General features: G+C 35.3%; 1 protein-coding gene across 1 annotated transcript in view; it reads right to left on the bottom strand.

Annotated features, from left to right (window-relative positions):
* LOC111057666 (nephrin) overlaps positions 1 to 17,613 on the bottom strand; it is a 176,737-nt gene that overhangs the window by 72,293 nt on the left and 86,831 nt on the right. The window contains exon 4 of the mRNA XM_039425664.1: positions 3,637 to 3,796. Coding sequence (XP_039281598.1) covers positions 3,637 to 3,796 — 160 coding nt within the window. The remainder of the gene's footprint in view (positions 1 to 3,636; positions 3,797 to 17,613) is intronic.

Raw genomic sequence — 17,613 nt, 5'->3', positions numbered from 1 at the left:
CTCACACTATCTCTCTCTCTCTCACACTATCTCTCTCTCTCTCTCTCTCTCTCTCTCTCTCTCCTCTCTCTCTCTCCTCTCTCTCTCTCTACCTCTCACTGACTTTCCCTCTCTCTCTCTCAACTCTCTTTACGCACTAACTAACGTCTTCTGTCAGTTGGTTTATGAGGCAATTCAGCTAATAATAATTAGTGAGCTCGTATTCTTGCCCCATTATCATTCTTATTATTACCACCATCATTGCACCATCATTGTAATAATTTTTATTAGGGCGGCTCAGTCTCAGAGACTTTTGAGTGGTGTTGTTAGAGAGAGAAGATATGGGGGCCTCTGTTATGGCTGTTAATGTATGACTTATAGTGAGGTCCACGTTATAATGGCAGTGGATAAAGATAGAAGAATAGCGATGCCGATTCTCTGCATTAATTAATTATATTTCTACACTGTCAAAAACTTAATTGGCATCGTTGTGGACCTAGAAAAGGATAGTACCACCGGCTTTGTCGAATGATAGACAAGGATAGCAAAACCGAAGTTGATCAAATACTGTCATTATAACGTGGACCTCACTATAGATGTATCTTTCCTTATCCTTTATCTTGTCTTCATTATCAGTTATCTTTTCTATTTTCATACACATACAACCAGAGAAAACTTCTATAATTCTCCTGTAATTCTTCTATAATTCTTCTTGTATTCTGTGATACAACTTATACTTTTCTCACTCCCTCCTCATCAATAATCATCTCTTCATCCTTCATCACTCTACCCCTCTCTCTTCCTCGTCTTCTCCTTCTTCTCTTTTATTTTCCTTTTTCTTCATCATCTTCTCCTTCTTCTTCTTCTTCTTCTTCTTCTTCTTCTTCTTCTTCTTCTTCTTCTTCTTCTTCTTCTCCTCCTCCTCCCCCTCCTCCTCCTCCTCCTCCTCCTCCTTCTCCTTCTTCTTCGTTTTATTTCTCCACTCCACGCTCCACCACAGTTCTCTCAACTCTTTTCCCCTCCTTCTGTTCTCCGTTCTCTTTCTTCGCCACCTTTCGTACTATCATTCGTTCATTTCAAGATGGCACATGTATGTCTTCAAAATTATTACTTTCACATAAAACAACGGGACTAGAGTCGGAAAGATAATAATATGAAGTAAGATGGTGATGTTGATTACCATGGGGTGGGACGGGGACTCTTATTGTGACAAGCCGACTCATCCAAGTTCATTGTCATAATCGGCTTAATTGCCTTTTTACAACTGGGAGACAAGTTTAGAGTTCCATTATTATTGGCCATGTACGACTAATTCAAGGTTTGACAAGACTATGAGACTTGTTTTTAGTTTCTCAGCTGTAACTGTCCTGGGAATAAAACTCTAGCTTTTTTAGATGGGGCGGAATAAAAAGATACGACTATCTTACTATAGATAGCTTTTTTGAGGGGACTAGTTGACCGAACGAAGTGAGGTCTAAGATTCAAGTTGACGGTTTGGCATTTCTCTTAAAGTTTAAATGTTTATATATTTATATGTTGCGCATTTACGGCGAAACGCGGTAATAGATTTTCATGAAATTTGATTGGTATGTTCCATTTTAAATTGCACGTCGACGTATATACAAGGTTTTTGAAAATTTTGCATTTCAAGTATAATATAAAAGGTAAAAGGAGCCTTCTTCATACGCCAATATTAGAGTGAAAATCAGACTATAGAATTTATTATTCATCATAAATCAGCTGACAAGTGATTACACAGATGTGTGGAGAAGCCATTCTATACTGTATTTGTAAAGGTCTATAGTTTCAATTCAAAGACATTAAGAGGTATGTATCTTTAAGCTGGTTTACACCAAGTTATTAACAAAATGGTTATCCTTAGAGATTCTATTAGATTGAACGGCAGTTGACAAACACATATGTTCATCATGTGTATGATAAGTTATGTTCAATCTAATATAATCTAAAAGGATTGAGTTATTAACATGTTTTTAATAAATTTGGTCTAATCGCAGCTTTAAGGTCTTTGGTTTCAATATTTTGTTTTGCAGTCATGGTATCCCATCAGTATCAATATTCTCACATTCGAAAAAACTAATTTAATAGGTGAATAAAAATAAACAAATTAACCAAATAATGCTGGAGAAATTATATTACTGTATCTTCGATTCTAAAAAATTAATTTTCATCAGATAGAAATATCATCACGGAACTGGATGAATTATATAATATGAAATACAAATTCAAACGTGAACTGAGTTTGTTAACATTTAAAACATTTGACATCTGGTACTTGTGGATGAGAATACTGCGTGAGGTCTACTGTTCACAGAACTACTAGTAAAGTAGGTATAATGGATACTCTTATAGTATGTTATGAATAAATGACATCAAGAAAACTATTATAGTATGTGTGAAAGTATTGTTGAAAGGACTTCACATTGTCAAAACTATTGATTTATCAAAAGAATGTTAAATACTATGCATTACCATGGATAGAGGAAAGGCAGTTGACCAATGAAGGTTGATCTCTACTGTCATTGGCTGAGACTAGGCACGCCATATTTGGAATACTTGTACGAATTGTAGTCCTGGCCAATAACTGTGGTGGTCAATAGCTAACGGCCAATCGTAAGACTGCTTATGACTATCTATGGATTGATATCAGATGAAATAAGGAGATGGATTGAGGAATTGAATAAGGTAGTATTGCGGAATAAAATAATGTACTTTTATAATTATTGATAGTAAAATTAGAATTAATCTATTATTTAATTGATTGAAAATTAATTAGAATCAATTAATCAATTATTGTAGAATACAACGCTGTGTTGTCAAATTGAATAATATATATCTAATCATACTGGCTTGCATGAAAAGATGGAAATCCCAAACAATATGGCAACACCGAAATAGTGTCAAGGTCTCACCTTGTTTCATTTATTGTGCCGGTTGCATAGTATAAAGCTGGTTAAATTTTAATCGTGATTGATTCCACGAGAGACAATCAGAGAAGCATTCTTTTTGGAAAAGCCTTTTCTGATTGGTGTCATGAGATTGATTAAGATTAACATTTAACTTGCTTTTGTTCAACCGGGCCAAAGTAGAAGAATTCTACAACATCCTCAACACCAGTTTTAAATCCACTGATAATTTAACTAATTCTTCTGATACCATAATTTGTCTACTCACATCTGATAGAGAGGAGAAGAGGGTTGCTCTCTCTATCTTCTTTGACAGAGAGTTAGTGGGGAGGATATTTTTAATATTCTTTCCAAAGAATGGACATTGATATGTCCAAAGCTCCGCCAATTTATGTGGATGCATAACAATATAATTATTATCTATAGTTATTATATTACAAATTGCTTTTTCATATCATATACAGTTCAATAATTATTTTCTTAGTCTATATTATGTAAATTCATCTATAATTTTGCTGTATTGTAAGCTATTGTATATAAGTGTATAAGCCAGTATATACTGTAATCTACATAAATAAAGTACTCAATCAATCAATCTCCCTACTGGTTGCTGGCAACATAATTAATGTTTAAAGACCAGCAGATCTTTGGAAGAATTCTACATCATCAACAGTTTTGAATCCACTGGTTTTCCAACTAATTTTTCTGATACCATAATAATTTGTCTACTCACATCTGATAGAGAGAAGAAGAGGGTTGCTTTCTCCATCTCCCTCCTGGTTGCTAGCAACGCACGTGTACAGACCAGCCGACTCTTTCTGTACTCCCTGTAGAACAAGGCTCTGGTTGCTCACAAATATACCAGCTGACGCGTTGTTCATCAGGTCACGTCCCTGTAAAATAAATCAGAAAAATATATATAATTAATACAAAACTGAAAAGGAATCAGTAGAAAAAACTCGAAAGTATTGTCAAAGTTATGTACTTGATACAATGAATGAAAAAACCACTTATAACTGAAATATATATTATTATTATTAGATTATTAGATTTGGGCTGACGAATAATTTTTTGTATAGTAGCGCTCATCGAATTTCCATCTAGCTATCGATAAGTTATCAATAAGTTTATCAATAAGTTAGTGTTCACCCTGCTGTCAATATTTGCAGTAGCAGAAGTCTTTGGGGTGATTTACAACATTCAATTAGGATTTTCCTCTGATAATAATTACTATAATATATTTCACTGAGTTTTCAATAACAGGATGATTCCATGAATTTATAACAGAATTGATAAATAAAAAAAATAGTTTCCTTTACAGGGTTTTCCCGCTTCCATGACGGGAAAACAAAATGAAATGCTTTCAGGAAAAACTTATTATGATGATTCATTGTAAAGCGATGTTATACAATTCGCTTTTGACGTGGAAAACCCCATTATTGGAATGTTTTCCTGAAGGATATAAGGAAAAGTTAATGTTGATGATATTACAGCTGAAACGAAATTTCGTTTGAATAATATTGTTATAACTCTAATTGAATCTGGTTACTGAAAAATATTAATCGAATCAGGTGGAGCAGTCTCTTTTCACTGGAATTCTCCTCCTACTTTCTGCAAAATCTGCAGGAAAATTCGTAACTGATCTAATTTATTGGAAATGAGAATCTGTAAATTATCATGATTTCCAAGCAGTCTATATAATTTATTCAAATTTCGTTCTTTATTATCTGATTCTTGTTGATGATTTCCATGAACTTAACCGGGAAAATATTTTGGAAAATTCAACGTTGAACTAATTGGTTGGAATTGACAGTTCTCTTTGATAGTTCCCAGTAATTTCTTGGAGAGCTTTATATTTATAAATCTAAAGCTTTATATTTATATAAATATAATTGAAACTCTCTAGAAGCTGATCACAGTAAATAAAGTGAGGTCCACGTTGTAATGGCAGTGTTTGATTAGCAATGGTATTGCTATCCTTGTCTATCATGCAACAAAGCGGATAGCGCTGTCTCTTTCTCGCTTCGCTCTGTTGTCAGAAAGTCTTTGAACAATGTAAAATTGATAATTGATTACAAAAATATTTCATCCTTATTATGAGAGTTCATTATGAAATTATTGAAAAATATATAATCTCTTGCTTAATAAAATATAATTGATTATTTTAAACGAGAATGAACCGTTAAAATTACATCAATAACAACAACAACAACGACAAAACAACATAATCATAAAATGATTGGAAACGAAAAAACAGACTTATAGCCCTTACTATTCCATTCCCGAATTTTGATTGCATATTAGTCCAAAAGAGGTTATGATTCTTCAGCAGTTTCAAACACATACATTTTGATCCCAAAATAATCACATAGAATTTAGAATTTAGAATGTTAATATAGAAAATTAACTAAAACAATCCACTGTATATAGTATCGAGTCAAAAACTTGAAAAATAGTGAATAAACATTGAAATTTTTGAGCCATAATAAAAACACCAACTCATTCACTGAGTCACCTGATCATAAACCTATATCAGCTACCGTATATAGAAGGCATTGACAAGACAGAGGATCGGCAACGTTTTCCTCCTATCTTTCTCCACTGCCATTATAACGTGGACCTCACTATAGTATTATTTGTTCTGCTGAGGGTCATGCTCACAAGAGCTTCAGGCTTGTGCGTGGGTGAAAACTGATAAGCTTCATAAGCGGTTCTTTCTCAAGAAAAATTTTCATGGAATTTTTCAAAGTGACTAGATGATGGATATTGATATGCTTTGTACAATAAAACACAACTGTCCTTTGAGATGATTTTTTAACTGTAATAGGATTAGTGAAACATTAGATGGTTGTTCCTTGCTAATTGTAACATTGTTGAATATCGACGATTCCTTTTTTCAATCGACTATTTTGGTAGGATATGTCGTCATATGATGCATCATCACGTCTGAACTACTGGACTGATTAACTTGGAATTTGCATATAGATTTTTATTTTACCGAGGATGGTTAAGGCCTATTTGAAATTCTTCAAGATTTCAGTTTGTCGAGTTTATAATTGGACTGGTTACCCGACCGACTGGATTGTCCTAACATTTGATAAAAATGCTCAAATGAAAAATGCAGGCCAGCGAAGCGAGCCTGCTGATCTCATTCTTGGACGATCCAGTCGGGGGTCCAGGGGACGGAGCCCCCTGGCTAGACGGATATGGCGAGCGAAGCGAGCCTGACGGCTAGTGATTTAATAGAATCAACAATAATTTGCAATTGAATAATCACATTTTCTCGAATTTAAAGCTTATTTTCAATTTTAGGTGAAAATGTTACTGAACATTAATTGTAGAGATTTTCATGCTCAATCTACTCCACTTGATTTTTTTGTTTCAATTGTATCTGAAGCCTGATAATTGGGAATCTATCTGCATTGATGAGGCGGAGCTCCTGAAATTTTTACAGATATGAGACTTGTGGCAGTTGATAGAGCTTATCGATGACTATTTTAGGTATGAATTTGATCAAAATCGTTGGAGCAGTTTCCGGGAAAATCACGAAAAACCCTGTTTTTGACAACATTTTCGCCATTTTAGCCGCCACCTTGAATTGCATTTGAACGAAATTGTTCGTGTCGGATCCTTATAGTGAAAGGACCTTAAGTTTCAAATTTCAAGTCATTCCGTTAATTGGGAGATGAGATATCGTGTACACAGACGCACATACACTCATACACATACACACACACACACAACACACACACACACACACACACATACACATACAGACCAATACCCAAAACCCAGTTTTTTGGACTCAGGGGACCTTGAAACGTATAGAAATTTAGAAATTGTGGTACCTTAATTTTTTTCGGAAAGCAATAATTTCCTTACCTATGGTAGGTAATAGGGCAAGGAAAGTAAAAAAAGTAATACAGCAGCAGAAACATTAGATAAATAGTGAATATTCCCACAAAGACAAGTCTGGGTGTGGGGAATGAGCACCGGGAACTGCATTATAACAACCTGACAGTTGAAGATTTACAATAAAAAAAAACAATAGAATAAGTAAAGTAAAGTGAATAAAAAAAAGCATCTTTAGAGGATGTGGAGAGCACTTAATTTTTTTTCAATTTGAAAATGATTTTGGGTGTTTTGAATTGTAAATTGATGAATGTTAAGTGACACATAACCTAGCTACATTTGGACTGTTGTATAAATTAGAATTGGAACCGTTTTGGGCTTATAAGCCTGTGCTACTTTTCTGTAAGTTGTGTAATTATTCTGAATAATTAAATAAATAAATGAAAATAGAAATGATAATGGCATCATTATAGCCGAAACATGTTGTGAATGAACAATTTTAAAAGGATACTTAAATTTATATTTTTATTTATATGAAATTAGAATATTATTATTACATTTATATTATTATCACATTATTATAATTATTATATTATTATTTATATAATAATATAACATTTTGTATTTTCATACAGGTTAGCTAATCTCACTCACTCCACATTTCATTTCTTTCCCTCTTCCCATGATATTCAGCCATGATAGAGACCTCTAACAGGGGATTTTCCCTAATTCAACCTCTCTATTCTTCTTACAATTCCCACAACTCCTCACCACTCCTCATCCCTCCCAATACTTCTCACCCCCTCTGACGTCATCCACCGACTATCTTCCTATCACTTCTACCCACCCCCTTCCTATCAGCAGTATAGGCTGCACCAGCAATTTATAACCGACCTATATAAGATATATACGTTTTCTGAATAATACGCCAAGGGTCTATGCCCTCTGTACGGCCATTCTTGGCGTTATGGAATATACTCTAGAGACTAGGGGATGAAAAGTCAAGAGGGAGAACTGGAGGGAGAAGAAGAAGAAGAAGAAGGAGAAGAAGAGGAAGAAGTAGAGAAATCAGGAGGAAGAGGAGAAGGAGGGAGAGTGGGAGGAGGAGGAGGAGGAGATTGAGAAGGAGAAGGGGAAGGAGGCGAAGGAGAGGAGGAAAGGAAGAATAAAAAAATGAGAAGAAAGAGGAGGAATAAAATGGAAAGAAGAGGGAAAAAAGTAGAAGAATAGGGAAATAAGAGGGATTGAAGAAGAAGAGAAATGAGAAGGAGAAGAAGAAGAAGAAGAAGAAGAAGAAGAAGAAGAAGAAGAAGAAGAAGAAGAAGAAGAAGAAGAAGGAGAAGAAGAAGAAGAAGAAGAAGAATGGAGAAGAGGAGGAAGAAGTGGAGAAATCAGAAGAAAGAGGAGTAGGAGGAAGAGTGGGAGGAGGAAGAGGAGAATGAGAAGGAGGAGAAGGAGGAGAAGGGGAGGAGGGAAAGAAGAATAAAAAAATGAGAAGAAAGAGGAGGAAGAGAATAAAAAGAAGAGGAAAAAAGTAAAAGAATAGGGAAAGAAGAAGAAAAAGAAGAGGGAGTGGTAGAAGGAGAAGAAAAATGAGAAGGAGAAGAGGGAGTGAGAGAAGGAGAAGGAGGAGAAGAAGAAGAGAAGAAGAAGAAGAAGAAGAAGAAGAAGAAGAAGAAGAAGAAGAAGAAGAAGAAGAAGAAGAAGAAGAAGAAGAAAAAGAAGAAGAAGAAGAAAAAGAAGAAGAAGAAGAAGAAGAAGAAGAAAAAGAAGGAGAAGAAGAAGTAGAAGAACAAGCAAGAAAAAGAAAAATAAGGAGATGAGAAAAAAAGAGGAAGAGGGAGTAGAAGTAAGATGAGGAGGAGGAGAAAGAAGAGAACGAAGGAGCTGAGGAGGGAGAAGGAAGTAGGAGAAATGGATGGAATAGAAGAACAACAAGAACAAGAACAAGAAGAGGAACACAAACAATAAAAATAAGCGGAAGAGGAAGAAGAAATGGAATAATAAGATGAAGGAGGAGACGAAGAAGTAGAAGAAGGAGAAAACGAAGAAGTGGAAGAAGAGAGGGATAAGAAGAACAACAAAAAAGAAGTGGAAAAATAATTGAAAAAAGAATAACACGTGAAAAAAATAAGGAAAGTAGAAGAAACGGAAGGACAAGAATGAGAAGAATAATGACAAGTACAAGAACAATAAAAAAGAGAATAAGGAAGAGTAGAAGAAGCAGAAGATGAAGAAGAGGAATAGGAGAACGAAGAAGAAAAATAATGAGAAGATTGAGATGAAGAAAGAGAATAAGAATTGGAACAAGAACAAGAAGAAGAAGTATAAGCTGAAGGAAAAGGAGAAAAATGAGAATAAAAATCGGAGGGGAAAGAAGAGAGAAAAGAAGAGGAAGAAGAAGAGGGAGAATAAGAAAAAGAAGGAAAATATGAGTATAAAAAGAAAGTTGGAAGAATACAAGGCAACTACAATAACACAGAGAGGAAAGGAGAAGAATAAGCACAGCTTAATAAGCAGAGATAGAGGAAAGAAGATTAGATAGATAGATAGATAGAGGATTGGAAGAAAGGAAAGTGGAAGAGGTAATGGAAAAGTAGAAGTGGGAAGTATAGAGGAAAAGAAGAGTTAAGAGAACAAGTAAAATAATAAGAAGACGATCTTGAGGGATTAAATTTTCAACATTCACTAGAGAATGCCGACGGCTACGGGAAATCTCAGTGCAGAAATCTCTCTCTTTCTTCCTCTCTCTCTCTCTCTTTCTCTCCATCCTTCCCATTGCACTGTCCTTCTCACATTCTCTTAGTTTGTGGCTGACGTATATTGAGAAGTGTGTTGGGTATATTTATAGCAGCTCGGGTGTGCAGTGCCCAGACTACGGAATTAGGCTAGATGAACCGTGATCGAGGCGATAAGTCTTCACTTCTTCTCATTCTTCTTCTTCTTCTTCTTCTTCTTCTTCTTCTTCTTCTTCTTCTTCTTCTTCTTCTTCTTCTTCTCCTCATTATTTTTCTTCTTCTCCTTCTTCTTCTTCTCCTTCTTCTTCTTCTTCTTCTTCTTCTTCTTCTTCTTCTTCTTCTTCTTCTTCTTCTTCTTCTTCTTCTTCTTCTTCTTCTTCTTCTTCTTCTTTCTTCTTCTTCTTCTTCTTCTTCTTCTTCTTCTTCTTCTTCTTCTTCTCCTCTTCTTCTTCTTCTTATTCTTCTTCTTCTTCTTCTTCTTCTTTTTCTTCTTCTTCTTCTTTTACCATTTCTTCTTCTATTTCTTCTCCTTCTTCTTCTCATTCTTTCCATTCTTCTCATTCTTCTCCTCCTTTACTATCAACCTTCTCTTTTTTCCCCATTCACACTCCTCCTTCATAAATTCTAATTCACTTCCACTTCTTCTTTAGCTACTTCACCTTTTTCTCGTTTTTTATTTTTTTCTCCTTCTACTACTATCTCTCGTCCTACAGCTCCCCTTCTTTGATATAGTTTCATGTTCTTCTCTTCATTTCTCCACTTTTCCCTCATTTTTTATCTATTTCTCAATTTTTAATGATTATTTTTTTATAATTTGTAAAATATGTTGAATATCTATCTGCAATACCGTCATTCAATGTAAATTTGTGTATGAGCCAGTTAAGTATATATTATAATATATTGACCGAGCGAAGTGAGGTCTAAGATTCAAGTCGACGGTTTGGCATTCCTCTTAATGTTTGATTTTTCGCCACACTTCACAGATAGCAGCTGTTTTCCAGTCCCTACGTAGATCTGAAAGACCTTGTTTGCAGACGACGTCAGAAAAGGGTTTCTTTTCCGGTCTAGGCCAGAAAGTTGTCTCTTTCCAGCCGCTCATGGAAGTAGTTAATAAGTCATCCGCTAGATCGGGCGAGTGTCCACTTTCATCATCAGCTGAAGTCGCCATGATTTCAGTTCCAGTTTCGAATCAAACTAATTCGCTTCGCAACCAGTTTTATTCAATTATTTATTGTTGATTAGTGCATTCCTAATTTTCAAAAATGCTTGAAGATGACTGTGGTATTCCAAGTGAGATTTTAAAAGAATCTGAAATCCTGACTGCAAATCTTCTACCACTAAAATCAAGAGATAGGTACGATAGCTTAACGAGTATTATTTATTTATTTTGTCAGCAATACCTGTAGTGTGGCGAAAAATATCGTTCGCACCACGGGCAAAAATGTTTTTCCAGCTCTCAATCTTTTCTAGTCCTCGGCCTACGGCCTCGGACTTGAAAACCGATTTCGAGCTGGAAAAATCTCATTTTCTGCTCTAGGTGCGAAATATACTATTTATGAAATTTGGCAGGTATGTTCCTTTTTTAATTGCGCGACGACGTATATACAAGGTTTTTGTAAATTTTGCATTTCAAGGATAATATGAAAGGGAAAAGGAGCCTCCTTCATACAATATAAGAGTAAAAATCAGACTATAGAATTACATCATAAATCAGCTGACAAGTGATTACACAGAAATGTGTGGAGAAGCCAGTCTATTTCTGTATTTCCATAAGGTCTATAGTTTCAATCAGGTACTTGTGGATGACAATACTGCGTGAGGTCTTCTGTTCACAGAACTACTAGTGTACATGGATAAAGAATTCCAGTCTTATCTAACCTTCTCATTCCATCTCTATCTAATTTCTATCTCTTCTGACTCCTCAGTTTGCTCTACTACAGCCTACCGACTTTCCTATATCTTCCAGTGTTCCTTGTAAATTTCCTTTCTCTCACACTCTTTATTATTCTCCGCAACCTTTTTCTCATTCTCCTAGTCCTCTAACTACGAATTTCTCCTTCGTAGTCTTATTCTATTTCTCCTTTCACATCCTTCTCATTCTCTTGATCTTATTCTATTTCTCCTTTCACATCCTTCTTATTCTCTTGATCTTATTCTATTTCTCCTTTTACATCTTTCTTATTCTCTTGATCACCTACACTTCCTATGTTTCTAAAATAATTCCGCTCGCTTAAATTTTTCATGATTTCATGTTTCCAAAAGTATGCTTAACCTGAATTTCTCAAGTTTTTCTCCATAATTATCCTCTATTATTATCTTTATATTCTTCTTTCCCACCCGTTGCGATTTTCCTTGGAATCTACTTTTCTCCTTTTTTCCACCTTCATGATCATTTTGGTTTTCCATAACATGTTTCAAAATCTATATCCATTTTTTCTAGAATTTGCCCCTGTACCTCCATCGTCTCCTAACATTCCAGTTCTCTGTTTCTTCTCTCTACACAATTTCCATAATATGTTTCAAAATCTATATCCATTTTTTCTAGAATTTTCTCCTGCACATCCATCGTCACTTCACATTCTAGTTCTCTTTTTCTTCTCCTATCTCTTTCCTTGATATTTGAAAGTATTATTATTATTGTAAAATTAGTTTGTTTTCTTAGTCTTATAATCTTTGTTGTACAGTGTTTTAGTTTTACTTAGAATTGTATTGGAGGGTTAAGTGTAAGAGAGGGCCGGCTGCGCCCTAACTTCGCCCTCCCAGGTTTTTAATAAAGGCAGCAAATCAATCAATCAATCAATCAATCTCCTACTTTTTATTACTTTTCAACCTCTTTCATTCTATTGTCCCTTCATTTAACCCTCTACTTCTTCAAACTCCCCCACATTCTCACCTCAATTTCCTAATCCGCCTTCACCTCCACCTTCTCCTCCTCACTCTTCTCCTTCAATTTCCTCCTCCAACTTTCTGATTTCCTTCGATCGATTCTTCTTCTTCTCTCTTAGACCTGTACTAGTACTTTTGGTCTAGTGTTATCTGGTCTGCAGCTTCTCCCAAGGGGAGACAGTTCTCCCAAACTCCACACCCAAAGGTTGCAATGTCTCAATATTTCACGCGCCATTTCAAAAGCTAAGAGGAGCAAAGACCGTATCTTTCTTTTCCTCACTCACTCTCTCTCTCCTTTATCTCTCCCTCCACTCTCTCTCCCTCACTATCACTCTCACCCGGTCGTGTGTTGATGGGAAGGATATTATTTTATATCCTTCTTAAAGAATCGACAATTATTTGTTGAAACACCGCCGATTTATGAAGTTGCATCACAATATTATATTATCGTTATTCTGATTGCATTCAATTTTTATTTTCATTGATTAATTATCTATACTTTGTAAAGTTCTTTGAGTGATTAGCATTACCGTCATTTAATGTAAATTAGTGTAAAGCCAGTGAATATTGTAACATACATAAATAAAGAAATCTAATCTAATCTCTCTCCCTCTCCTTCCGGTCGTGTGTTGACGTGAAGGATATCATTTTATATTCTCTTTGAAGAGACGACAATAATTTTAAAAACAATGATAGATTTTAAAATATAAAAAGGAAAGAGTCGGCTTAGTACGGGATAGGAAATTCACGAATGATGCATCATCACATCTGAACTATTCAACTGATCAACTTAAAATTTTGCATATAGATTCGTAATTCACCGGGAATGTTTACAGGCCTATTTTGAATTCTTCAAGATTTCATTACGTCAAGTTTCTAATCAGTCCCTTGCGAAGCAGAGGTTACCTGCTAGTCTCTATATATCAAGGAAAGAAACGGCTTACAAATGTAGGGGATATGAAATACACGATTGACGCAATTGAACTGATCAAATTGAAATTTTGAAATTGGATCCTTAACTTACCAAGGATGGTTACAGGCCTATTTCCAATTCTTAATGGTTTCATTACGTCAAGATTTTTTTATCCAACCCTTGCGAAGCACAGGTTATCTGCTATTTTATAATATATTGAGGGATGAATCAGCTTATACATGTAGGTGATAGGAAATTCACGAATGGAGCATCATCACGTCTGAACTACTAAAATGATTAACTTTATTAAAATGAATAGATTCTTAATTCACCAAGGATGGTTACAGGCTTATTTTCAATTCTCCAAGATTTCATTACGTCAAGTTTTTTATCAAACCCCTTGCGAAGCACGGGTTACCTGCTAGTCTATAATATGATAAAGGAAAGAATCGGCTTACACACATGTAGGGGATAGGAAATAAACGATTGACGCATCATCAAATCTGAACTATTGAACTGATTAACTTGAAATTTCGCAAATAAATTCTCAATTCACCGAGGATAGTTACTTGCCTATTTTCAATTCTTCAAGATTTCATTATGTCAATTTTTTATTAAACCCTTGCGAAGTACGGGTTACCTGCTAGTCTATAATGTAATAAAGGAAAGAATCGGCTTATACATGTAGGGGATATGAAATACACGATTAATGCATCATCACGTCTGAGCTACTGAACTGATTAACGGATGGAATTAAATAGAGCATGCATTTATTCAAATTCTAATTAATCCAAAAATTAGTTGCCAGCCCGGGAATCGAACCCGGTACCTCCCAATTGCTAGTCAGGAATGCTTACCCTTACCGGGTTCGATTCCCGGGCTGGCAACTAATTTTTGGATTGTAGTTCTCATCGAATTCCCATCTAGCTGTTAACCCTGTTGTCAATATCTGCAGTGGCAGAGGTCTTCGGGGAGATTTGCAGCATTTATTTGGGATTTTCGTTGAATAATAATTATGAACTGATTAACATGAAATTTTGCTTAACGAATTTTAGGGCCGGTTTCCGAGCTCGGGATTTACCTACGTTCCAGACTTTAAACAGCTGGAGTCAGAAAATTGACTTTTCAAAACGGTGCGTAGTCGTAGTTTTTATTTTCTCATCTCTATAATTGGAAACATTCTTCCTTTACGGAATTTAACATTCCTAAATAATTCAAAATAGCTGAAACTACAATATTTTTTCGTGTTAAATTTTCTGTTTTTTCGAAATTTAATTCAAACATGAATACGACAATGGCCCATATGAATAAAACCAGAGCAAATGCTCATGAGCATAAGGTTTTGCTCAAGAGCAAAAGGTAGAAGCAAAAGCATTTGCTCATTTTTATATGAATAAGCTTTACCTTATACTCTTACCTTATGCTCCTGAACTCTGGATTTTTCATATATAAAGATATATAAAGATATTTTTCTGTATTTTAAAGATTTTCCATCAGCTGATTTGCTTTTGTAGCCTTACTTTGTTTTTATAGCTCACGGAAGCGCTAAATATGCAAGTAGGGTGCACCACTTGTGTTTGCTTTGTCTGCTCTGTTCTCTTTTTATGAATAGAGTTTTAGGTTAGTCGAGTTTAGAATTTTGAAATAATAGCGTGAAAAAATGTCATCTCTATAATAATCTTCAGCATATTCTTATAATATTAATAGCCTTTATATAATCGTCTACACTCTCATCTTCTTAAATGCCTATCTCCTATTTTGTTATGGCTATCTTTATATCAGGTAGCTATCTTTTGTATTAATTCTTTTGTAGGAATAATGGTTATATAGATCATGGTTGTATCTAAAAAGAGTTTCATAGTTGAATGAAAAAAGACTAAGAAATTGTCAAAAAACCACTGATTTATTGATAATTAGAAAGACCGGTTACGGTTATTACACCATTGTCAATCTCTGATAAACCGATCTTTCTAATTATCAATAAATCAGTGGTTTTTTGACAATTCCTTAGTCTTTTTTCATTCAATATGGATAATTACCACAATATCAACTTCTCAACTACACAAAAAGTGAGTTTCATAGTTCTTAAATATTGGTTGTGATCGTATCTGGTATAGTTTCCTCTTCCTCATACGAATTAGTTGAGCCATTTTACTATGAGCAAAAGGTGATAAGCTGCTCTAGACTAGACTCACCTTTTTTGAAGCATTTGATTCAAAAGTTGAGAAAATGCTCTAGTTTATTCATAAAGTTTTGAGTATAAGCTTTTACTTTTGAGCAAATGCTCAAACTATTTTTTTGATTAGCATGAGCAAAAGGTTTGCTCACGTTTATTCATAGAAAATGAAGCAAATGCTCCATATCTTAGAAGTATAAGCAAATGCTCAACTTTATTCGTATGGCCCATTGACTACGACTACGCCTCGTTTCGGAAAGCCAATTCTCTGACTCCAGCTGTTAAAAGTCTAGAACTTAGCCAAATCCCGAGCTCATAAACCGGCCATTAATTTACCGAGGGTGGTAACAGGCCTATTTTCAATTCTTCATGATTTGATTACGTCAAGTTTCTAATCAGACCATTGCGGAGCACGGGCTACCTGCAACTTGTAAACCCATAGGCGCAACGTAATGTTGAGCCGTCTCCTATTGTGGACCAATAGGCCCTACGATACGTTCAGCCCATTGTGAATTGTGATTCCTGACACAGGAATCGGCTAATTGGAAAGTCATTAGTTGGGAATTAATACTCAGACTCCGTTTGTGAGTCTCAGACTCGGCTAATCAAATGTGATGATGAACCTGACGGGATCACAAAGAACGAGATCAACGGTCCCTGAAAAAAACCCGGAAATAATCCCTTTGAATTCCTCCACCGTCGCTGATAATTCCCCTCAATTAAGCAGCAAATCAAAAAGAATAATTGACAGCTGCCCGTGCATTTCAAAATGGCCGTCTGTACATTTCAAAATGGACGGCAGCTTTTTGTGAGCGCAGAAAAAATGCTAATGCTGTTCTTAATGAGCTGAAAGAGCTCCAATGAGGAAGACGACGGTGCATATCTGCTTTGTGTATTAGATTTGCTGTAAAGTGCATAGGGTGGGTGGGGTGATGAGATGGTGGGAGGGGGAAATCTGGGGCAACTCCTGTGTAGAAATAAGGGAAAAGTTGAGGGATTAAAGGGAGTAAGAGAGAGAGTATCACTTTGAGTACGGTACTGCATTAAGAAAATAGAATGATAGAGAAGAAATACAAAAAGAGCGAGAGATGAAAAGAAAAGACATAAATGGAAAAGACAGAATAAGTGAATGAGGAATGATAAGTAAAAGGGGGATAGAATGAGGGGGGAAATTAATTGGAGGTGGATGAGTTGAGTGAGAGAGTAAATAATATAGATTCGATTGAATTCAATCATCCACGTAGAATCTATTTACTACTAATAATAATAATAATGATTATAATAATAATAATAATAATAATAATAATATAATAATAATAATAATAATACTAAGGATGATGCCCACAAAAGCTCTTTAGGTTTGATGCCCACGTAGGTTTGTGCGTCAGTAAAGGTGCGTACAGATTTACGCGCCGCAAACATGAGCAATTCTCTTTTAATCAGCTGACTATAATATCTGTATTTTTACAGAAACGGTGAGATACTGCTTGGAATCAGCTGATGCCAAGCTTTTTATATCTGTATCTTACCGTTTCTGTGAAAAAACATATTATATAATCAGCTGATTAGAAGTGAATTGCTCATGTTCGTGGCGCGTAAATCTGTACGCACCTTAATGAGTGAGAGGCATGATGATGAGAGATGACGACTGTTTTTTAGGTAGTCGGGACCGACGACTTATCGTCTCCTCCTCCGAAAAACAGGGTGGCCGTATCTATGTAATTGTGCTGTGGTCAAAAACGTTTGCCTCGGTCGAGATTCGAACTCGGGTTCTCTTGACCGGCACGTTATCGCTTACTCCAACAAGCCATCCTATTACTCTATTTATTTGAAACCAAATTTTTGAGAATATAACAATATGAATGATTGCTTGAATCCTGGTTTATAATAATAGTTGAACATATAACTCCATATTTTTGACTCTCTGTGTTGTTTTGTGAAGGTGATGTTGTGGTAGAAAATCTCAATTATTTTGAAACGACTTGATATTCTAAAAACAACTTATTGATCAAACCAATTCAAAATAGACTACTAGTCTCGTTTGTTACTGCTCATTATCAATGTGTAGAACTGTTAGCTTGAACACGAAGCGGCAGAATATATAATGTAGGTGAAGCCCCACGATTGGCCATTAGCTGGAGACCA

Source organism: Nilaparvata lugens, chromosome 4 (genome assembly GCF_014356525.2).
Source record: "Nilaparvata lugens isolate BPH chromosome 4, ASM1435652v1, whole genome shotgun sequence".
NCBI classification, from domain to species: Eukaryota; Metazoa; Arthropoda; class Insecta; order Hemiptera; family Delphacidae; genus Nilaparvata; species Nilaparvata lugens.
This window is presented reverse-complemented; position numbering and strand designations above follow the sequence as displayed.